The sequence below is a fragment of the Scyliorhinus torazame genome, chromosome 22 (assembly GCF_047496885.1).
Source record: "Scyliorhinus torazame isolate Kashiwa2021f chromosome 22, sScyTor2.1, whole genome shotgun sequence".
Lineage (NCBI taxonomy): Eukaryota > Metazoa > Chordata > Chondrichthyes > Carcharhiniformes > Scyliorhinidae > Scyliorhinus > Scyliorhinus torazame.
The window spans coordinates 99,674,073-99,697,806 of NC_092728.1; the positions used below are offsets into that span (position 1 = coordinate 99,674,073).

The 23,734-nt window shown below is 52.2% G+C and overlaps 1 protein-coding gene across 4 annotated transcripts in view; it reads left to right on the top strand.

Moving 5' to 3' along the window:
• The window catches only part of kcnt1b (potassium sodium-activated channel subfamily T member 1b), a 531,773-nt gene that overhangs the window by 483,977 nt on the left and 24,062 nt on the right, over positions 1 to 23,734 (top strand). For 3 of the 4 annotated variants that reach the window (XM_072488719.1, XM_072488721.1, XM_072488723.1), the window contains 5 exons: positions 981 to 1,052; positions 2,734 to 2,868; positions 17,934 to 18,045; positions 19,643 to 19,744; positions 21,400 to 21,483. In XM_072488719.1, coding sequence (XP_072344820.1) covers positions 981 to 1,052; positions 2,734 to 2,868; positions 17,934 to 18,045; positions 19,643 to 19,744; positions 21,400 to 21,483 — 505 coding nt within the window. The remainder of the gene's footprint in view (positions 1 to 980; positions 1,053 to 2,733; positions 2,869 to 17,933; positions 18,046 to 19,642; positions 19,745 to 21,399; positions 21,484 to 23,734) is intronic. The other variant, XM_072488720.1, reaches the window with a different exon arrangement.

The following is a 23,734-nucleotide window of genomic DNA, read 5'->3' on the forward strand; positions in this document are numbered from 1 at the left end:
GGCACTTGCTAAACTCTGTCCAGTAGCTGCAAATAGAGCAGGCCGGTTTTCAAAAGGCAGTTTTATCCCCATTTGCAGGAATTTGTGTATTTAAAGACATGGAACAAGAAATGATCAACCCATCTTCTTGAATTGTGGGTCTTTCTACACTTCAGCCTCTCAATGTTTTTTGTCTTTCCGAGGTCACTCATCCTAGTGAATCCTACTGCCCATATCCTCAAGCATATTTTCACAAACCCTGATATCTCGATAAGTTTCCAGTAACGTGCCCAATGTAACAAACAGAAAATACTACCTGTTCATTTATTTTTGGTCAATTGGAGTTATCCTCGGCCTCTTCAGGGCCCTCGCCCCAGTCATTAGCAAGTGACAACGGTTAACATTGTTAACATGTAGCTATGAGCAAAGTAGGTTAATATTATAGACAAAGCAACTAGGAGCCATCCCCTTCCTGCTCTCTCCTCTCCCATCCGCCACACTCTCACAGCCCCCCGCCCCCACCCCCCCAACAACCTGCTACAATCGTAAGCCAAACAATAAGTAAAGTCGCTACAGTCCCAAATTGTAGGAATTCCATGGGTCTATGACCATAGGCTACATTCCTCTTTGAGGGGGCAGAGCCTACTGATGGTGAGTTAACCTGAGGATCACCACACCTCAGGCGAGGGGCAAGGTTCAGAAGGCGGGGCCCTGATGAATAACCCGACAACAAATCATGAGGGGGCAAGGTTGTTGGAGGCCCATTTCCTCAAGATTCATGCTGAAAAAAAGTTTTCTGCCTCTAGTGGTTTTCCTGTTTAACCTCATCCTCCACTATCATAACCTTTGTCTTTGAGAATCAAATATGAGATGATCTCAGCTCAGAATTACAATTGTATAGATTTCTGAGTACAGATACCCAAGAGTGCTTTTAATTACTGAATAGAATGCTTTGATGCAGCGTGAAAATGGGTTCATATACGTTGTGATGTGTTTTACAGGCCAGATAACCATTTTCTGGAGGCAATCTGCTGTTTTCCGATGGTTTATTTCATGGTGGGATGCATTGACAAGTAAGTATCAATGCATTGTACCAATCAAGGGCCAGAATTCTGTTGTGTGATTAAGCTAGCACTTATTTAGACACCCTCTCCAAACGTGAAGGCAGCAGGGTGTCTAACATACTACCCCCTGGTGTGCAGGGATCCCTGGTAATCTTTTAGAATCCTCCATTGAGTAATTCTCTCATCTCAGTCTGTTGATAGCAGACCATTCGGGACCAGATGGTTTTTAAGACAATTCCAGCAGTTTCATGAGCACCACGGACACCAGCTTTTTACACCTGATTAATTGAATGAAATTTCCACAATGGTCCCATGGTAGGATTTGAACTCGTGACACACCAGTATTTTAGCCCAGACCTCTGGATAACTGGTGCAAACAATGTCAGGCCAATTTCGATCAGAAGGCGAGTCAGTTTTGCGCACCCATCAGTCAAGTTTCTCAGTGACTTTAGTTCATTCCTGGAAATCGGTCAACAGTTTGCCACATGTTTGGACTCAGTCCAGAAAACGAGAAAGGTGAGAATCCAGATACCGAAACAGGAAAACTTGCCCTCTGGGTATATTTCCCTTCTATATATTAGAACAATATATATTAAAACATAACTTTTATTAGAACAATCCACCACCGAATTAACTGGTGTTATTGGTTGGACCATTGTTGTTCCTAACCTTCGGTACCTGAGTTCAGTTGCAGTACATAACAATGTCAGGGAGTTTTTTTCTTTTCCTAATGGGCTTTGACATTCTCAATCCAGTTACTAATGAATGCAAAACTCAAACCTCTCCATAATTCAGCACTAATTGGTACCCATGTGGAAGTGTCACCCAAAGAGATCATAAGGGGCGGCAGGGTGGCACAGTGGTGAGCACTGCTGCCTCACAGCTCTCGGGACCCGGGTTCGATTCCAACCTCAGGTGACTGTCTGTGCGGAGTTTGCACTTTCTCCCCCGTGTCTGCGTGGGTTTCCTCCCACAACCCAAAGATGTGCAGGTTAGGTGGGATTGGCCATGCTAAATTGCTCCTTTGTGTCCAAAAGGTTAGGTGGGGTTACTGGGTTACAGGGACGGAGGGGTTGGGGGGGGGGGGGGGGGGGGTGCTTACATAGGGTGCTCTTTCCAAGGGCTGGTGCAGACTCGATGGGCCGAATGGCCTCCTCCTGCACTGTAAATTCTATGATATGGATGCCGATTGTGTGTAGTAAACGACTCACACTGACACGAGATGGAGTTAGGTCCCAGAACGTCCATAATCCCATTGAATGGCAGGATAGTCTCTAGGGGCTAAATAAGCGACTCCTGTTGTTACTATGCCGTGAGGCTGAGCTTTATCTTGTGTGAGACTCATGTTATATCTGAGCTGGGGTACAATGAAATGAACAAATATACTATTTCCGTTCCATAGTACTAATCCCGGAAGTCGGCCTATAGCATGAAGTTCAGTTTATTTTATGTTAACAAGACTAAATAAGTATAAGCCAATGTTATATTAGAGACAGAACCTACAAGAAAATGCAGAATGGGAGGGCGGCCAGCAGCTGAAGCGGAAAGAAAGGCTAATGGGATGGGTGGAGCCCTGCAACAGAACTGTCCATCGCTCTGGGAGAAGCTTTCATTACTGCCGCTCTGTGAGAAGCTAGCACATTTTAACTCTTAATCTCTATCTTTTTGTTTCCTTGGGCATATCCCTCAGTCTGGATAATCTACTGCAGTGTGGAATTATTTATGCAGACAACCTGGTAGTTGTGGATAAAGAGAGTACGATGAGCGCCGAGGAGGATTACATGGCTGATGCCAAGACGATTGTAAACGTCCAGACAATGTTCAGGTAAGAGGATTTTGGCAGAACAAAGCCCAAACAAATTCCAGAACTACAAATGAGTTGCTGGCTGGGTTTTCACCTAAGTTGACTTCTTTCTCACTGTAAATAAATACAGATTTGCATTTATATGGCAGCCTCCACGTCTCTAGATGTCTCAAAAGCACCTTATAGCCATGGGAGTACATTTGAAAGTGTCGTCGCTGTTGTAATATACAGTTAACTTGGGCGGGATTCTCCGACCCCCCGCCGGGTTGGAGAATCGCCAGGGGGCGTTGGTGAATCCCGCCCCCGCCGGCCGCCAAATTCTCCGGCACCGAAAATTCGGCGGGGGCGGGAATCGCGCCACGCCGGTCAGCGCCCCCCCCCCCCCCCCCGGCGATTCTCCGGCCCGCGATGGGCCAAAGTCCCGCTGCTGTCATGCCAGTCCCGTCGGCGTGAATCAAACCACCTCCCTTACCAGCAGGGCTGGCGGCGCGGGCGGGCTCCGGGGTCCTGGGGGGTGGGAGCGGGGCGATCTGGCCCCGGGGGGGGTGCCCCCATGGTGGCCTGGCCCGCGATCGGGGCCCACCGATCCGCGGGCGGGCCTGTGCCGTGGGGGCACTCTTTGCCTTCCGCCTTGGCCATAGCCTTCACCATGGCCAATGCGGAAGTGACCCCCTTCCGTTGCGCATGCGCGGGAATGACGTCAGCGGCCGCTGACGCTCCCGCGCATGCACGGACTTCCGCCGACCGGCGGAGTCCCTTCGGCCCCGGTTGGCGTGGTGCCAATGACCTTTCCTGCCGGCTGGCGACTCGCCAACCACCCCGGCGCAGGGCTAGCCCCGCAAGGTGAGAGCTTGGCCCCTAAAGGTGCGGAGAAATCCGCACCTTTGGGGCGGCCCGACGCCGGAGTGGTTCCCGCCACTCCATCCCGCCGGGACCCCCCGCCCCGCCGGGTAGGGGAGAATCCTGGCCCTTGTTATCATTCAGCATGTGCAGGAAATGGGTGGTGCCAGTCAATCAAAATACTGGTTTAAGGATAATTCCATCTACCAATGGAACACAGCGCCACCTTGTGGCATGAACTAATATGCAGGTACTCAGGAAGTAAGAAACATTGGGCGGGATTCTCCCTCGGCGGGATTCTCCGCTTTGCTGTGGCGCACTCACGCCCGCGGATTTCCCGATGGCATGGGGGTGGCTACAATGGAAACCCTCATTGGCTGGCTGCCAGAAGGCAGGATCCCGCTGCCAGTGGGGGTGCGCCACGCTGCTCCAGAAAACAGCTGATTGAGGTCTGCAAAATTATGAGAGGTTTGGACAGGGTGGATAGCACCAAGCTTTTTCCAAGAGTGGGGGTGTCAATGACAAGGGGTCACGATTTCAAGGTGAGAGGGGGATGTGCGTGGAAAGCTTTTTACGCAGAGGGTGGTGAGTGCCTGGAACGCTTTGCCAGCGGAGGTGGTAGAGGCGGGCACGATAGCGTCATTAAAGATGCATCTAGACAGATATATGAATGGGCGGGAACAGATGGAAGTAGATCCTTGGAAAATAGGTGACCGGTTTAGATAAAGGATCTGGGGCGAAATTCTCCGGAAACGGCGCAATGTCCGCCGGCTGGCACCCAAAACGGCGCAAATCAGTCAGGCATCGCACCGCCCCAAAGGTGCGGAATGCTCCGCATCTTTGGGGGCCGAGCTCCAACCTTAAGGGGCTAGGTCGGCGTCGGATGGATTTCCGCCCCGCCAGCTGGCGCGGAAATGACATCTCCGGGCGGCGCATGCGCGGAAGCGTTAGCGGCCGCTGATGGCATTCCCGCGCATGCGCAGTGGAGGGAGTCTCTTCTGCCTCCACCATGGTGGAGACCGTGGCGAAGGCGGAAGGAAAAGAGTGCCCCCACGGCACAGGCCCGCCCGCGGATCGGTGGGCCCCGATCACGGGCCAGGCCACCGTGGGGGCTCCCCCATTGGGCCAGATCGCCCCGCGCCCCCCCCCCCAGGACCCCGGAGCCCGCCCGCGCCACCTTGTCCCGCCGGTAAGGTAGGTGGTTTAATCTACTCCGGCGGGACAGGCATTTTAGCGGCAGGACTTCGGCCCATTCAGGCCAGAAAATCGCGGGGGGGGGGGCGTCATCCAGCGCGGCGCGATTCCCGCCCCCGCCGACGGCGCAGGCTGGGAGGGCCGAAGGGCCTGTTCCTGTGCTGTAATTTTCTTTGTTGTTTGTTCTTATGAGGTCTGGCGGGATGGAGAATCCCGCCCATTATACTCTTTATTTCCGATCTTTAACAGCACATTAAAAGATAATTAAAGTATAAAATAATACAGTCTAAAGATACAGGGGCGAGATTCTCCGATCCCCCGCCGGGTCGGAGAATCGCCGGGGGCTGGCGTGAATCCCGCCCCCACCGGTTGCCGAATTCTCCACCACCGGATATTCGGCGGGGGCGGGAATCGCGCCGCGCTGGTTGGCGGGCCCCCCCCCGCGATTCTCCGGCCCGGATGGGCCGAAGTCCCACTGCTAGAATGCCTGTCCCGCCGGCGTAGATTAAACCACCTACTTTACTGGCGGGACAAGGCGGCACGGGCGGGCTCCGGGGTCCTGGGGGGGGCGATCTGGCCCCGGGGGGTGCCCCCACGGTGGCCTGGCCCGCAACCGGGGCCCACCGATCCGCGGGCGGGCCTGTGCCGTGGGGGCACTCTTTTCCTTCCGCCTTCACCACGGTCTCCACCATGGCGGAGGCGGAAGAGACTCCCTCCACAGCGCATGCGCGGGGATGCTGTGAGCGGCCGCTAACGCTCCCGCGCGTGCGCCGCCCGGAGATGTCATTTCCGCACCAGCTGGCGGGGCCCCAAAGGCCTTTTCCGCCAGCTGGCGGGGCGGATTCCGCACCTTTGGGGTGGCGCGATGCCCGACTGATTTGAGCCGTTTTGGGTGCCGGTCGGCGGACATCGCGCCGATACTGGAGAATTTCGCCCCAGGTTCTGAATAACTTTGTATATGCTTCAATTGGCAAAGCGAGGATTGGTATTTGGTGAACATCAGAAATTCTAGTTGGTTGGAGTGCCAGATGGTATAAAGTTACTGTGGTAACATAATAGAGCAATGGAATTGTAAAACTGATGGTAAATAATGGCGGCTAGCAAGATTCCACAAATCGCAATGTGACCAGCTTATCTGTTTCTAGTGATATTGATTGAGGGCTAAATATTGGCCAGGACCTGAGAGAGAACTCCTTCAAATCAATGCCATTGGATCTTTCACATCTATTTGAGAGGCCAGACAGGGCCTCAGTTTTCCAGCACCTCTGACAGTGCAGCATCCTCTCAGTATTGCACTGAAGTGCCAGCCTAGCATTTTGTGTTTACGTTTCAAGAATTTATTTTATTCTTTCATGGAATGTGGGTCTCGCTGGCAAGGTGAGACGATTTGCTGCCCGTCCCTAATTGTCCGTGAACTGAGTGGCTCGTTAGGCCATTTCAGAGGACATTTAAGACTCAACCCCATTGCTATGGGTTTGGTGTCACATGTAGGCCACACCAGTTAAGGATGGCAGATTTCCTTCCCTAAAGGGTCATCGGTGGACCAGATAGGACCAGATTATTGAGGCTAGCTTTATAATCCAGATTTTATTACCTGAATTTAAATTCGACTAGCTGCCGTAATGGGATTTGAACCCACGCCCATGCCAATCCCCCCCCCCCACCCACCCACTCCCTCCCCCACCTCCCGCCAATCGTTAACCTGGGCCTCTGGATTTACTAATCCAGTAACGTTACAATTGCACCACCGTCATCGCCGGGACTTGATTCACCAGCTCTGTGACTCGGAGGCGGGAGGATTACTAACTGAGTCATGGCTGGCAGATAAACAAAATTGAAGCAGGGGTTCATGCCTCCTCATTCTGATCCCGTGAGCCACACAGCAAAATGTTCATTTCGTTCAGAGGACCCCGCTCAGCCAAATGTCCAGTTTAACATCGGAAGAATGTGAGTGACTCTTGAGTGTCATTAGTGGAATGGGGCAGGGAACAGAGATTGCATTACGAAGGGGGATAATGCTGGAAAATCTCAGCAGATCTGGCAGCAACTGCAGGGAGACAAAAGAGCCAACATTTCGAGTCCGATGACTCTTCGTCGTTTCAGATTCCAACATCCGCCGTCATTTGCTTTTATCCAGAGATTGCATTACTCCCCTTACCAGGCACTGCTTTGTAAAAGGGGGTATATCAGAAAGAAAATACAAAGAATAGTTGTCAATTGTCATCGGATGTCTTCCCAGCGATAACTTTCCATCTGAGGAGGTACTTTCCCGGTAGCCTCTTATTGTTTTACCAGTGTGAAGGGCCCCTCATGACGGTGAATAAAATACAAAAGCTGCAAAACGCGAGCATGCTGAAATAAATCTCAAAATGCAGTTCAGCAAAGTACTCGAAAAGAAAACGATAAAACAGGCCAATGACCCAGCTCTGGACAAAGATTGGATTGGAGTGGATTTGTTTATTGTCACGTGTACCAAGGTACAGTGAAAAGTATTTTTCTGCGCGCAGCTCAACAGATCATTAAGTACATGGGAAGAAAAGAAAATACATAATAGGGCAACACAACATATACAATGTAACTACATAAGCACTGGCATCGGATGAAGCATACAGGGGTGTAGTGTTAATGAGGTCAGTCCATAAGAGGGTCATTTAGGAGTCTGGTGACAGTGGGGAAGAAGCTGTTTTTGAGTCTGTTCGTGCGTGTTCTCAGACTTCTGTATCTCCTGCCCGATGGAAGAAGTTGGAAGAGTGAGTAAGCCGGGTGGGAGGGATCTTTGATTATGCTGCCTGCTTTCCCCAGGCAGCGGGAGGTGTAGATGGATTCAATGGATGGGAGGCAGGTTCATGTGATGGACTGGGCTGTGTTCACGACTCTCTGAAGTTTCTTGCGGTCCTGGGCCGAGCAGTTGCCATACCAGGCTGTGATGCAGCCCGATAGGATGCTTTCTATGGTGCATCTGTAAAAGTTGGTGAGGGTTAATGTGGACATGCCGTATTTCCTTAGTTTCCTGAGGAGGTGCTACGGAGGATAAGGTTGAATCCATTTGGGTGGAAATCAGGAATAGTAAGGCGAAAAATTCACTGATAGGAGTAGTCTATAGACCACCAAATAGTAACATTATGGTGGGGCAGGCAATAAACAAAGAAATAACTGGTGCATGTAGAAATGGTACAGCAGTTATCATGGGGGATTTTAATCTACATGTCGATTGGTTTAACCATGTCGGTCAAGGCAGCCTTGAGGAGGAGTTTATAGAATGTATCCGCGATAGTTTCCTAGAACAGTATGTAATGGAACCTACGAGGGAACAAGCGGTCCTAGATCTGGTCCTGTGTAATGAGACAGGATTGTTTCAGGATCTCATAGTTAGGGATCCTCTTGGAAGGAGCGATCACAATATGGTGGAATTTAAAATACAGATGGAGGGTGAGAAGGTAAAATCAAGCACTAGTGTTTTGTGCTTAAACAAAGGGGATTACAATGGGATGAGAGAAGAACTAGCTAAGGTAGACTGGGAGCAAAGACTTTATGGTGAAACAGTTGAGGACCAGTGGAGAACCTTCCAAGTGATTTTTCACAGTGCTCAGCAAAGGTTTATACCAACAAAAAGGAAGGACGGTAAAAAGAGGGAAAATCGATTGTGGATATCTAAGGAAATAAGGGAGAGTATCAAATTGAAGGAAAAAACATACAAAGTAGTAAAGATCAGTGGGAGACTAGAGGACTGGGAAATCTTTAGGGGGCAACAGAAAGCTACTAAAAAAGCTATAAAGAAGAATAAGATAGATTATGAGAGTAAACTTGCTCAGAATATAAAAACAGATAGTAAAAGTTTCTACAAATACATAAAACAAAAAAGAGTGGCTAAGGTAAATATTGGTCCTTTAGAGGATGAGAGGGGAGATTTAATAATGGGAGATGTGGAAATGGCTGAGGAACTGAACAGGTTTTTTGGGTCGGTCTTCACAGTGGAAGACACAAATAACATGCCAGTGACTGATGGAAATGAGGCTATGACAGGTGAGAACCTTGAGAGGATTGTTATCACCAAGGAGGTAGTGATGGGCAAGCTAATGGGGCTAAAGGTAGACAAGTCTCCTGGACCTGATGGAATGCATCCCAGAGTGCTAAAAGAGATGGCTAGGGAAATTGCAAATGCTCTCGTGATAATTTACCAAACTTCGCTAGACTCTGGGGTGGTCCCGGCGGATTGGAAATTAGTAAACGTGACACCACTGTTTAAAAAAGGAGGTAGGCAGAAAGCGGGTAATTATAGGCCAGTGAGCTTAACTTCGGTAGTAGGGAAGATGCTGGAATCTATCATCAAGGAAGAAATAGCGAGGCATCTGGATGGAAATTGTCCCATTGGGCAGACACAGCATGGGTTCATAAAGGGCAGGTCGTGCCTAACTAATTTAGTGGAATTTTTTGAGGACATTAACAGTGCGGTAGATAACAGGGAGCCAATGGATGTGGTACATCTGGATTTCCAGAAAGCCTTTGACAAGGTGCCACACAAAAGGTTACTGCATAAGATAAATATGCATGGCATTAAGGGGAAAGTAGTAGCATGGATAGAGGATTGGTTAATTAATAGAAAGCAAAGAGTGGGGATTAATGGGTGTTTCTCTGATTGGCACTCAGTAGCTAGTGGTGTCCCTCAGGGATCAGTGTTGGGCCCACAACTGTTCACAATTTACATAGATGATTTGGAGTTGGGGACCAAGGGCACCAAGGGCAATGTGTCCAAGTTTGCAGACGACACTAAGATAAGTGGTAAAGCAAAAAGTGCAGAGGATACTGGAAGTCTGCAGAGGGATTTGGATAGGCTAAGGGAATGGGCTAGGGTCTGGCAGATGGAATACAATGTTGACAAATGTGAGATTATCCATTTTGGTAGGAATAACAGCAAAAGGGATTATTATTTAAATGATAAAATATTAAAACATGCTGCTGTGCAGAGAGACCTGGGTGTGCTAGTGCATGAGTCGCAAAACGTTGGTTTACAGGTGCAACAGGTGATTAAGAAGTCAAATGGAATTTTGTCCTTCATTGCTAGAGGGATGGAGTTTAAGACTAGGGAGGTACTGCTGCAATTGTATAAGGTGTTAGTGAGGCCACACCTGGAGTATTGTGTTCAGTTTTGGTCTCCTTACTTGAGAAAGGACGTACTGGCACTGGAGGGTGTGCAGAGGAGTTTCACTAGGTTAATCCCAGAGCTGAAGGAGTTGGATTACGAGGAGAGGTTGAGTAGACTGGGACTGTACTCATTGGAATTTAGAAGGATGAGGGGGGATCTTATAGAAACATATAAGATTATGAAGGGAATAGATAGGATAGATGCGGGCAGGTTGTTTCCACTGGCGGGTGAAAGCAGAACTAGGGGGCATAGCCTCAAAATAAGGGGAAGTAGATTTAGGTCTGAGTTTAGGAGGAACTTCTTCACCCAAAGGGTAGTGAATCTATGGAATTCCTTGCCCAGTGAAGCAGTAGAGGCTCCTTCATTAAATGTTTTTAAGATAAAGATAGATAGTTTTTTGAAGAATAAAGGGATTAAGGGTTATGGTGTTCGGGCCGGAAAGTGGAGCTGAGTCCACAAAAGATCAGCCATGATCTCATTGAATGGTGGAGCAGGCTCGAGGGGCCAGATGGCCGACTCCTGCTCCTAGTTCTTATGTTCTTATGTCTCGGCGCTGTTGTGCTTTCTTGGTGGTAGCGTCGACATGGGTGGACCAGGACAGATTTTTGGAGATGTGCACCCCTAGGAATTTGAAACTGCTAACCATCTCCACCTCTGCCCTGTTGATGCTGACAGGGGTGTGTACAGTACTTTCCTTCCTGAAGTCAATGACCAGCTCTTTAGTTTTGCTGGCATTGAGGGAGAGATTGTTGTCGCTGCACCACTCCACTAGGTTCTCTATCTCCCGCCTTTATTCTGATTCGTCGTTATTCGAGATCCGGTCCACTATGGTCGTATCGTCAGCAAACTTGTAGATGGAGTTGGAACCAAGTTTTGCCACGCAGTCGTGTGTGTACAGGGAATAGAGTAGGGGGCTAAGTACGCAGACTTATGGGGCGCCGGTGTTGAGGACTATTGTGGAGGAGGTGTTGTTGTTCATGTGCAGGTTAGTTGGGGTTATGGGGATAGGGCCAGGGTGTGGGCCTAGGTAGGGTTTTCTTTCAGAGGGTCCGTGTAGACTTGATGGGCCGAATGGCATCCTTCTGCACTGTAGGAATTCTATGGTTATGTGGATGAAGGGATTTTATTGCAAATGCTGCCGGACTAGTTTGGAAATTTCTGGAATATTCTGTTCCATTCTTGAATCATAGTGCCATTGATCTGGACAGTAAACCCAAAAGAGTGCACTAAACTGTAGTTAATTTAATTATGGAGCACAAACATTACTGTTGTCTTCTGGGAAGGAAATAAGAAACATATTAAATGTTATACGGTCAAATTGCTTATTGGACTGCAATATATGAACTATGTAATGATGCAAGCAGCAGTGGTCTCCATGGTAATGGATATCCAGTGTCTGTTGTGTTGTTACTGATCCTTTATTTTTGTAACAGTAGTTCTCATCTCATGGTGCAAGAGTGAGATGAGGAGGAATTTCTTCACGTAGAGGGTGATGGATCCTTGGAATTCTCTACCTCAGAGGGCTTTGGAAGCTCAATCGTTGAGCGTGTTCAAGCCAGAAATCAATAGATTCCTGGATATCAATGACATCAAAGGATATGGATTTAGTGTGGGGAAAGTGGCACTGAATGGATATAGACAGGTTAGGTGAGTAGGCCAAAAATTGGCAGATGGAATTTAATGTGGATAAGTGTGAGGTCATGCATTTTGGTCAGAAAAATGGGACGGCAACTTATTATGTAAATGGAGCAAGATTTCGGGGTGCTCCGCTGCAGAGGGATCTGGGTATCCTCGTGCATGAGTCACAGAAACTTAGCATGCAGGTGCAGCAGGTAATAAAGAAAGCAAATGGAATGTTGCCGTTTATAACTAAATAAATAGAGTATAAAGGCAATTAAATGTTTTTGCAACTGTACAAGGCCTTGCTGAGACCGCACCTGGAGTATTGGGCACAGTTTTGGTCCCATTTTTGGAGGCAGTTCAGAGGAGGTTCACTAGATTGATTCCAGAGATGAGGGGGTCTGTCTTATGAAGAGAGAGTGTGCAGTTTACGCCTATATTCTCTCGAGGTTAGGAAACTGAGGGGAGATCAAATTGAGGTGTACAAGATTATAAAAGGTATGGGTAAAGTAGACGTGGAGCGGATGCTTCATTGGGCATTCTAGACGAGGGGTCATAGTCTCAGGGTAAGAGATAGCAAATTTAAAACCGAGTTGAGGAGAGACTACTTCTCCCAAAGGGTCGTGAATCTGGAGAAGTCGCTACCCCAGAGTGCGGTGGATGCTGGGACAGTGAGTAAATTAAGGAGGAGTTAGACAGATTTTTAATTAGTAATGGGTTGAAGGGTTATGGAGAACGGGCAGGACGGTGGAATTCAGGCCATCATGAGATCAGCAACAATCACATTGTACGGTGGAGCAGGCTTGAGAGGCTTAATTGCCTAACCCTGCTCCTAGTTCTTATGTTCATGTGTTCTAAGAAAAAACTATGCTGTCTAATTCCACCTCCCAGCTCTTGGTCTGCAACCCCATCGGCAACAGCACCTCGAGCACAAATCTGGGGTGTCATTCTCCGACCACCCGCCGGGTCGGAGAATGGCCGTTGGCCGCCGTGAATCCCGCCCCCGCCCCCGCCGAAGTCTCCGGTACCGGAGATTGGGCGGGGGCGGGAATCGGGCCGCGCCGGTTGGCGGGACCCCCCGCTCAATTCTCCGGCCTGGATGGGCCGAAGTCCCGCCCAGAAATTGCCTGTCCCGCCGGCGTAAATTAAACCTGGTATTTACCGGCGGAACCAGGCGGCGTGAGTGGGCTCCGGGGTCCTGGGGGGGGGGCGCAGGGCGATCTGACCCCGGGGGGTGCGCCCACGGTGGCCTGGCCCGCGATCGGGGCCCACCGATCCGCGGGCGGGCCTGTGCCGTGGGGGCACTCTTTCCCTTCCGCCTCCGCCACGGCCTCCACCATGGCGGAGGCGGAAGTGACTTTCCCCACTGCGCATGCGTGGGAAACTGTCAGCGGCCGCTGACGCTCCCGCGCATGCGCCGCATTTCCGCGCCAGCTGGCGGGGCAACAAACGCCATTTCCGCCAGCTGGCAGGGCGGAAATCCCTCCGGCGTCAGCCTAGCCCCTCAATGTTGGGGCTCGGCCCCCAAAGATGCGGAGCATTCCGCACCTTTGGGCCGGCGCGATGCCCGTCTGATTGGCGCCGTTTCTGGCGCCAGTCGGCGGACATCGCGCCGTTGGGGGAGAATTTCGCCCTTGGTGTTCTTGATTAACAAGGGAATCAGGGGCCATGGAGAGAAGGCAGGAGATTGGGGATGAGGAACATATCAGCCATGGTTGAATGGCAGAGCAGACTCAATGGGCCGAATGGCCTAATTCTGATCCTTTTTTTAATGGCCTTATGGTGTAGATGATCGGCCTTGATCTAATTGAATGGCAGAGTGGACTCGAACGGCTTGCTCCTGTTCCTATTTTCCTCGGAGTCTCAACATTTTTACAACAGAGCGCCAATCATGCAGGGAGTCCACATTGCTGTGACAGCATGCACTCTCACATGCATGTTGTGTGGTCTCCTCTCCGCTCCGCTCTTTACCCCCTGCCACTGGCCTGTGCTGGAAGGATTTACAGGCCTGACCATCAAGCCCTGGAGTGAGACTCAAATCCAGAGCTTCTGGCTTGGAGGCAAGGACCCTCCCCTACGTGCCACAGGTCCTCCATGAAGAATGCATTTACAGGACTATAAACATCAGCTATTCACTAATATAGCGAATAGAATTCAGGAGAAACTTCTTGTATCAGACAGTGATTAAAATGTCGAATACACTACCATAATGAGTCATTGTGATGATTAGTGTAGACACATTTAAGGGGCAACTAGGTAAATACTAAGAGAGGAAGGAATAGATCATCCTGATAGGGTTAGATGAAGAAGATTTGGAAGGGGCTTATATGATGTATAAAAAAGCAGCATAAGACCAGTTCAGCCGAATGACCTGTCACTGTGCTGTAAATACCACACCATAAGGCAATACGACATAGGAACAGAAGTAGGTCACTCGACCCATCGAGTCTAATCCACCATTCAATGGGATCATAACTGATATGATATGATAATCCTCAACTCCACTTTCCCACCTTAACCCCATAACCCATGATTCCTTACTGATTAAAAATCTGTCGATCTCAGCCTTGAACATACTTAACGATCCATTCTCTGCAGCCCCCTGCGGTAAAGTATTCCACAGATTCGCTACTCTCTGAGAGAAGTCATTCCTCCTCATCAATCCCCTCAGATTCAACAAAACCAAGTCACTGACTTCAACGCAGCAGCCACTCCCAGAATTATTTTGATGTTGGAAACATTACTCATAAGGGGCGAGATTCTCCGACCCCCCCCCCCCCAGGGTCGGAGAATCGCCAGGGGCTGGCATGAATCCCGCCCCTGCCGGTTGCCGAATTCTCCAGCACCGGAGATTCGGTGGGTGCGGGAATCGCGCCGCGCCGGTTGGCGCCCCCCCCCCCCCCCCCCCCCGCGATTCTCCGGCCCGGATGGGCCGAAGTCCCACTGCTAGGATGCCTGTCCCGCCGGCGTGGATTAAACCACCTCTCTTACCGGCGGGACAAGGCGGCGTGGGCGGGCTCCGGGGTCCTGGGGGGGGGGGGGGGCGCGGGGTGATCTGGCCCCGGGGGGTGCCCCCACGGTGGCCTGGCCCGCGATCAGGGCCCACCGATCCGCGGGCGGGCCTGTGCCGTGGGGGCACTCTTTTCCTTCCGCCTTCGCCAAAGTCTCCACCATGGCGGAGGCAGAAGAGACTCCCTCCACTGCGCATGCGCGGGGATGCCGTGAGTGGCCGCTAACGCTCCCGCGCATGCGCCGCCCGGAGATGTCATTTCCGCGCCAGCTGGCAGGGCACCAAAGGCCTTTTCCGCCAGCTGGCGGGGCGGAAATCAGTCCGCCGCGGGCCTAGCCCCTCAAGGTTAGGGCTGGGCCCCCCAAGATGCGGAGGATTCCGCAACTTTGGGGCAGCGCGATGCCCGACTGATTTGCCCCGTTTTTGGCACGGTCGGCGGACATCGCGCCGATACCGGAGAATTTTGCCCATGGTTTGAATTTGAAAAGAACAAGGGGCGGAATTCTCCCCCAACGGCGCGATGTCCGCCGACTGGCGCCAAACACGGCGCCAATCAGACGGGCATCGCGCCGGCCCAAAGGTGCGGAATGCACCGCATCATTGGCGGCCTAGCCCCAACATTGAGGGGCTAGGCCGACGCCGGAGGGATTTCCGCCCGGCGGAAATGGCGTTTGTTGCCCCGCCAGCTGGCGCGGAAATGCGGCGCATGCGCGGGAGCGGCAGCGGCAGCGGCCATGGTGGAGGCCGTAGCGGAGGCGGAAGGGAAAGAGTTGCAAGGGGTGCAATTCTCCGATCCCCCACCGGTTCGGAGAATCGCCAGGGGCTGGCGTGAATCCCACCCCGTCCCGAATTCTCCGCCACCAGAGATTCGGCAGGGGCGGGAATCGCGCCGCGCCGGTCGGCGGGTCGGCGGGCCCAACCCCGCCGATTCTCCGGCCCGCGATGGGCCGAAGTCCCGCCGCTGTCAACCCTCTCCCGCCAGTGTGGATTAAACCACCTTTTGAACGGCGGGACAAGGCGGCGCGGGCGGGCTCCAACTTCCTGGGGGGGGGCGCGGGGCAATCTGGCCCCAGGGGGTGCCCCCACGGTGGCCTGGCCCGCTATCGGGGCCCATCGATCTGCGGGCGGGCCTGTGCCGTGGAGGCACTCTTTTTCCTCCGCCTTCGCCATGGTCTTCACTATGGCGGAAGCGGAAGCGACCCCCTCCCCTGCGCATGCACGGGTTGACGTCAGCAGCCGCTGCCGCTGACTCTCCCGCGCATGCGTCGCCCGGCGATGACCTTTCGGCGCCGGCTGGCGTGGCGGCAATGGCCTTTCACGCCAGCCGGTGGAGCGGAAACCACTCCGGCGCGGGCCTAGCCCCTCAAGGTGAGGGCTTGGCCCCTAAAGGTGCGGAGACCTCCGCACCTTTGGGGCGACACGATGCCGGAGTGGTTCCCGCCACTCCATTACGCCGGGACCCCCCGCCCCGCCGGGTAGGGGAGAATCCCGCCCCAGATTTCAAAGCATTTGTGCTTTGGAAAATTAATTCTCCGAAGTTGACATGTTTCCACTGCTCACGTTTTCCCTTGGGACCTCCCCAAGGACAAGTGAATCATGGAGATATGTTATTGCACTCCGATATATCACAACCCAATTCCAATTCTCTTCCCACACGTCGTGGTGCACTAAGGTAGATTTGTGTCTATTTCCACAGCGAGTCATTCCCGGAACAGGTTGCTAGTCTGTTGCCTGAGGCTTATAGCTTGAGGGGCACCCATTCCACATCAAGCGTGGCTGATCAGGAGTCTCTGCCGCTCTTATCGCCAGCCATTGGCGTGTTCGGAGGGTTTGCAAGTTGACATTTGCAGGTGTTATGGACACACCCTCCTTGGCCATCAAGACCTGGGGCGGGATTCCCCGAGCCCCCGCTGGGTCGGAGAGTTGCCGAATTCTCTGGCTCCGGATATTCGGCGGGGGCAGGAACGGCACCGGTCGGCGGGCCCACCCCCCAGCGATTCTCCAGCCCGCCATGGGCCGAAGTCCCGCTGCTGCCATGCCTGTCCCGCCGGCGAGAATCAAACCACCTTTCTCTTACCAGCAGGATTAGGCAGCGCGGGTGGGCTTCGGGGTCCTGGGGCGGGGCGCGGGGCGATCTGGCCCCTGGGGGGTGCCCCCACGGTGCCCTGGCCCACGATCGGGGCCCACCGATCCGCGGGCGGGCCTGTGCCATGGGGGCACTCTTTTCCCTCCGCCTCGACCACAGCCTCTGCGATGGCCGACGCATAAGAGACACCCCTCCCCTGCGTATGCGCGGGGATGACATCAGCGGCCGCTGGCGCACCCACGCACGTGCGGTCTTCCACCACCCGGCGAAGTCCTTTCGGCCCTGGCTGGCGTGGCGCCAAAGGCCTTTCCCGCCAGCCAGCGGCGCGCCAACCACTCTGGCCTGGGCCTAGCCCCTCACGGTCAGTACTTGGCCCCTAAAGGTGCTTTGGGGCGGCCCAACGCCGGAGTGGTTCACGCCACTCCATCCCGCTGGGACCCCCCGCCGTGTATGGGAGAATCCTGCCCCTGAGGTGGGATTCGAACCTGGAGCTGCCCACTGCACTACAAACACCTCCGATACACCAAGTTATCTTCCCACAAAGCAAAACGTTTTGTTCACCAAATTTCTTCAGTTGGTTTGACATCCTGACATTTGGCTTCTTTAGTTAGATAATTACCTGTAGTGCAGTAATTAGGCCCATTCCTTGCCTCCACTTCGCAGGAAAGCGCATTTGTCGACTTGCCAATATTTCTGTTGACATGAATGAACCCAATGCTATTTTGTCCATAAAAAGTGCAAATGGCCAGGTGATTTCCATTGTTTACACCACCAGCAACACCTTGGCCTACAATGTTGTATGATGTGGAGATGCCGGCGTTGGACTGGGGTGATTAGGATTAGGCGGCGCGGGTGGGCTCCGGGGTCCTGAGGGGGGGGCGGGGCGATCTGGCCCCTGGGGGGTGCCCCCACGGTGGCCTGTACGAAGCACAGTACGAAGTCTTACAACACCAGGTTAAAGTCCAACAGGTTTGTTTCGAAACACTAGCTTTCGGAGCGCTGCTCCTTCCTCGGGTGAATGAAGAGGTATGATTATAGTCATGGCAGAACAATTTTAACAAAGTTGCTTGTGGATCACAAGCTTTTTTTGGGGGGTCCATAACAGTCAAGGTGTCAGAAAATCATGAATGATCACATTTTACTTCTGGTGGTTAACCATATTCAAACATAATTCTCTGTCCTTCGTATTTCAGGTTGTTCCCCAGTCTCAGCATCATCACGGAGTTGACTCACCCGTCAAATATGAGGTTCATGCAGTTTCGAGCCAAGGACTGTTATTCACTGGCGCTCTCCAAATTAGAAAAGGTTACTCCACGTTTGTTTGTCAAGTTAAAATTGCGATGCATTGTGTCTTCACGATCCCACCCTGTGACAATAAGTTACATCGATTCTCCCTTGGCAAGATCTATTTTAGCAGGATGCGTAATGAAGTTCAAGGCTTCACTGGCTTATCTACACTCGGCATTGCTCATTGCTGTCCTTGGGTAGCAGTCACGAGCATGAGAACACAATTCGCTTTCCATAGATGCCTGGTTGCCATAGCTGCATCCGTCTTAAAGCATTGCCTTGGAGGGAGAAGTAATTGTGATGAACTAACACTATTCAAATGGACAACAAAGGGGACTGTCCTAGGGGTCAATGCTTAATTACCAGTTCTATGTGTTATCGATGGAGACTTTTATTTGAAAAGCTTAACAGTTTTCTTTGAAGTCACAATTATTGTTCATGGGGAGAATTGAGAGTGCTTCCAAAAACCTGCAAAAATATCAATGTGTTACCAGGCACCTTCTGGAAATAAAAACAGAAAATACTGGACAATCTCAGCAGGTCTGACAGCATCGGTGGAGAGCAAAGAGAGTGAATGTTTTGAGTCTGGATGACTCTTTAACAAAGCTTCTGAAAATACCAGCGGGACGCCCTATACCAATTTTGTTTAAAGATCCTGTCGGCCGCTGAGAGGAAAACGATGCTGTGTTTTATTTGTACACCTCAATGGGCATAACTTGGGAGTAAATGAGCCAATACAGAAGAATTAGCAAGGTGCTGACCTGATGAGCTTGAGGCCCCGCGTGAGTCACCATTGTGTGAGCCTCTCTCGTACGGGTCCATCGTTGCTGTTCCACATTGGAGGATGACTTTGCAGGTTGGGGAGCTAATGTGGTATATCAAAGGTCCTGGGGTGCAGTGGGTAGCGTCCCTGCCTCTGAGCCAAAAGCTCTGGGTTCAAATCCCACCTCAGACCTTGATAGCCAAGGAAGGTGTGCCCAGAACACATACAAACAGATTGAGGGTCAACTTGCAAATCTTTCCAACGCTAATGGCTGAAGGGTGGAGACAGGGTAGTTTGGGATGGAAATTACCGTCTGTAATTATCCATTCATTAATTTCAATGGGTTGAATATCAGAGGCAGTGGGTGAACCTGTCCAATCGGTCACAACCAATTATAAAAGAGGCACTTCTACTGTAGAACATAGAGAATACAGTACAGAAGGAGGCCATTCGGCCGGTCGAGTCTGCACCGACCCACTTAAGCCCTCACTTCCACCCTATCCCCGTAACCCAATAACCCCTCCTAACCTTTTTGGTCGCTAAGGGCAATTTATCATGGCCAATCCACCTAACCTGCACGTCTTTGGACTGTGGGAGGAAACCGGAGCACTCGGAGGAAACCCACGGGGAGACCGTGCAGACTCCGCGCAGACAGTGACCCAAGCCGGAATCGAACCTGGGACCCTGGCGCTGTGAAGCCACTTGTGCTACCGTGCTGCCCACTTTCTGTAACTTTAAAGTATTCATTGTAACTCTCCCAGGCTTTCTGACTGCTGAATGGATGTACCTTACGCTGTCTTCAGTACTTGCCAACAATTCCATTTCATTTTTTTCCCGTGTGTTACCCGCCAGAAGGAACGAGAGAAAGGCTCAAACTTGGCATTCATGTTCCGCCTCCCCTTCGCTGCTGGGCGAGTCTTCAGCATCAGTATGTTGGACACGCTACTTTACCAGGTCTGTAAAGGGCAAGCTCACTGTGTTTTACATGTGTAACCTATTAGTTAGTCAATCAAAAATGAACAAGCCTCAGCCTGCACACGAGCCACAGCAGGGGTTCACTGCCGTACAGAAATGGAATATTGATGAGGGTTGGAATGGTGTGTTCAAGGGGCTGTTCACAGTAACTTCATTTGAAGCCTACTTGTGGCAATAAGCCATTTTCATTTCATTTCATACACTTTCAGTGATGTGGAGTGAAATGAGAAGCTGGGGTTGTTCTCTTTAGAGCAGAGAAGGCGACGGAGACATTTAATCAAGTTCTTCAAAATTTTGAACAGTTTTGATGGGAGTGCTGACAGGAAGGTCAATAACCAAAGGACATGGGCCGGAATTCTCCAATCCCGCGGCCACGTTCTGACGCCGCGTGAAAAGCGGCGCCAACCACTCCGGCACCAACGGTGCCTGATAATGAGGAATGCTCCCCTTCCTAGGGGGCTAGGTCAGTGCCGGAGTGGTCCCCGCAACTCCAGCTGGCGCGGAACGGCCAGCGCGAGTTCGCGCTTACGCGCTGCGGCCGGCGTGATTCCGCGCAAGCGCGTGGGTTCCTGTATCCGTGCCGGCCCCCGGGCAATATGGCGGAGCCCGACAGGGGCCAGGCGAGGAGGAACATAGGCCCCACGTAACCAGCCGGCCCGCCGATCGGTAGGCCCCGATCACGAGCCAGGCCACCGTGGAGGGCCCCCCACCTGGGGTCGGATCCCCTCCCCCGCCCCCTCTCCAAGACGGCCCCCGCAGACACACCTTCCAGGTCCTGCCGTGTGGGACCTGAGTAACCCACGCCGGCGGGACGCGGCCGAATCGGCGGCCACACGGCCCGTCGGGGCCTGGAGAATCGCCGGGGGGGGGGGGCGCTTTCAACGCCCCCGACCGGCGCGGTGGCTATCCCGCAGGCGTCGGAGAATCAGTAAGCCGGCGGCGGGGCGCGATTCCCACGTCCCCTCCCGGGGATTCGCCGACCCGGCGCAGGATCAGCGAATCCCGGCCATGGTCCTCAAGGGAATTGGGCAAAAGAACTGTGGGGGGAGCTGGGCATGAGTTTGAGGAGAAATTCCTCAGCGTGTTAATGTGATTTGGAATGCACTGCCTGAAAGGCCGGTGGCAGCAAATTCAGTAACTTCCTTTAGAGAGTTGAATGTATAACTTGAAAAGTAAAGGTATTTGCAGGGTTTTGGCGAAACGTCATATGGTGAAATGAGGCTAACTTTCAAAGAGCCAGCACAGGTGTGTTAGACTGAATGGCCTCCTGTTGTGCTGTATGGATTTATGAGCAATTCCTGATCTCGGACATCATAGAATCCTTACAGTGCAGAAGGAGGCCATTCGGTCCATCGAGTCTGCACCCACCCCCTGAAAGAGCACCCAACCCAGGCCCACACTCTGTAACCCCACCTAACCCACACATCTCTGGTCACGAAGGGAAAATTTAGCATGACCATTTCTTTGGAAGGGTAGTATTGGCAGAGAAATGGAAGCTGTTGAGGTTGATTGGGAGGACATTGTGTGGGCAGTGTCAAAGTTACCTTCTACCTGATGTAGGCAACGTTGCCTCACTCAAGCTGGTGTGTATGATGTGTAATAATTGTTCCAATCTTTCTTATTTCCCTTGCTAGTCCTTTGTTAAAGATTACATGATCCCAATCGCACGGTTATTACTGGGACTTGACACCACCCCGGGCTCTGGTTACCTTTGTGCTGTAAGTATTTGTAACACACACACACATATTGGTTAAAATTGAAGTTTGCTGCTGATTTATGCATATTGGCTTATTAATTTGCAAATTTCATGTATGCCCGGACTAAGGCTTAGTGGCTTGATTGACACCCCATCCAGAAACATTCACTCCCTCCACGCCCGAGGCAGAGTGGCAGCCGTGTGCACCATCGACATATGCACTGCAGGAACCCGCCATGACTCCTTCAACAGCACTTTGCAAACCCATAACCGCTACCACCGAGGATGCCAAGGGTGGCAGATACCTGGGAACACCACCACCTGCAAGTTCCCCTCCAAGTCACTCACAGTCGTGACTTGGAAATATCTCGCCGTTCCTTCACTGCCGCTAGTCAAAATCCTGTAATGCCCTCCCTAACAGCACTGTGGGTGTACCTACTCCAATAGACTGCAGCGGTAGAAGGAGACAGCTCACCACCAGCTTCTCAAGGGTAATTAGAGATGGGCAATAAATGCTGACCTTGCCAGCAACACCCACATCGCATTGAATTAATATTTCTTTTTAAGATATTCGGGGCGGAATTTGCAATTTGTGCCCGGAGTTCTGGCAGGGAAAGAAAACCAGTGTGTATCTCTCCAGTTACACGGACAAGTTTTCTCTCCAGGTTCTTTGGCACTCAGTGTACAGAAAATCTGGAGGGAGAGGTTTCCACCATCGCGTTGGAAGGGTGAGGTCTGATAGGGACAACAATCACCACCCCCCGCCTGCCCCCCCCCCCTCCCCATGGGCAAGGGAGACCCCCTCCCACACAAACACTGGGGCAACCCCCTCCCACCCAAATGGGGCTCTGCAGAGGGCCCGCCTCAGGTTGGCGGGGCAGTGCCAAATCCTTTGTGGAATCCCACCAAAACAGCTTTTCTTTTCCATCTCCGGGTACACAAATTTCCCCTTAAATATATTTGTTATTCCCCGACGAAAGAGAAAATGCTGGAAAATCTCAGCAGGTCTGGCAGCATCTGTAGGGAGAGAAAAGAGCTAACGTTTCGAGTCCGATGACTCTTTGTCAAAGCTAACAGAAAGCTAGTGTTTGAAACAAACCTGTTGGACTTTAACCTGGAGTTGTAAGACTTCTTACTGTGCCCACCCCAGTCCAACGCCAGCATCTCCACATTAAGAAAGAAAGAAATGGTAAAACACAGTTAAAATGAAATGGGATGAAAACAAATGTGTTGAGGTGGGGTAGAGCTGATCATCTGAAGTTGTTGAATTCGATGTTCAGGCCGGAAGGCTGTAGCGTGCCTAACCGGAAGATGAGGGGTGCAATTCTCCCATCTGGAGACTAAGTGCCGACGCCGGAGCGAAGATCGGAGTGTTTTGCTCCGGCTTCGGAGGCTGTTCCCAGACCCCGATTCTCCCACCCCCGAGGGGCTTGGAGCGGCGCCGCGTCATTTACGCATGCCAGGCCTTGGCGGCGCGTAAAAGCGGCACCGCGTAAATGACAGGGCCGGCGCCGCGTAAATGATTTCATCCGCGCATGCGCGGTTGCCGTCCTCCCCACGGCCGCCTCGCAAGATGATGTTGGATGGATCTTGGGGGCAGCGGAGGAAAGGAGGTCCACCTTCAGAGAGGCCGCGCGCCGATCGGTGGGCACCGATCGCGGGCCAGACACCTTTAGAGTCCTACCCCGGTGAAAGAATCCCCCCACCCACAGCATTCCTAGCTGTTCCCGCCAGCAGCGACCAGGTGTGGATGGCGCCGGCGGGAAGCCGTCGCTTTGGGCAGGCTGCTCGGCCCATCCGGGCCGGAGAATAGCGGGTGTCGCGGAGAATCGCCATTTTGGGTGTCCCGGGCGATTCTCCGGCCTACGCTGCGCAGAACTCGACGGGGCCGTTCTCGCCGCTTGGGTGAATCGCGGGAGGGCGTCGGACCGGCGTCGTGGGGAAAAATGGTGCGCCAGGGGATTCTCCCAACCGGCGCGGGAGCGGAGAATCGCGCCCAAGATATTGATCCTCCAGTTTGCATTGATTTATTTGATGTGGGTGTCGCTGGCTAGGCCAACATTTATTGCTCATTCCTAATTGCCCTCAAGAAGGTGGTGTTGAGCAGCTTTCTTGAACCGCTGCAGTCCAGGTGGTGTAGGTACACCCACTGTGCTGTTAGGGATTGAGTGACAAGACAGGAAGCAGTCCACGCCCTTTAATGGCATTCCCAAAACTCATGCGGCTCGGGAATGGGGTTGGGAACCTCAGAATCGGGATCCTCCTGCCATTTT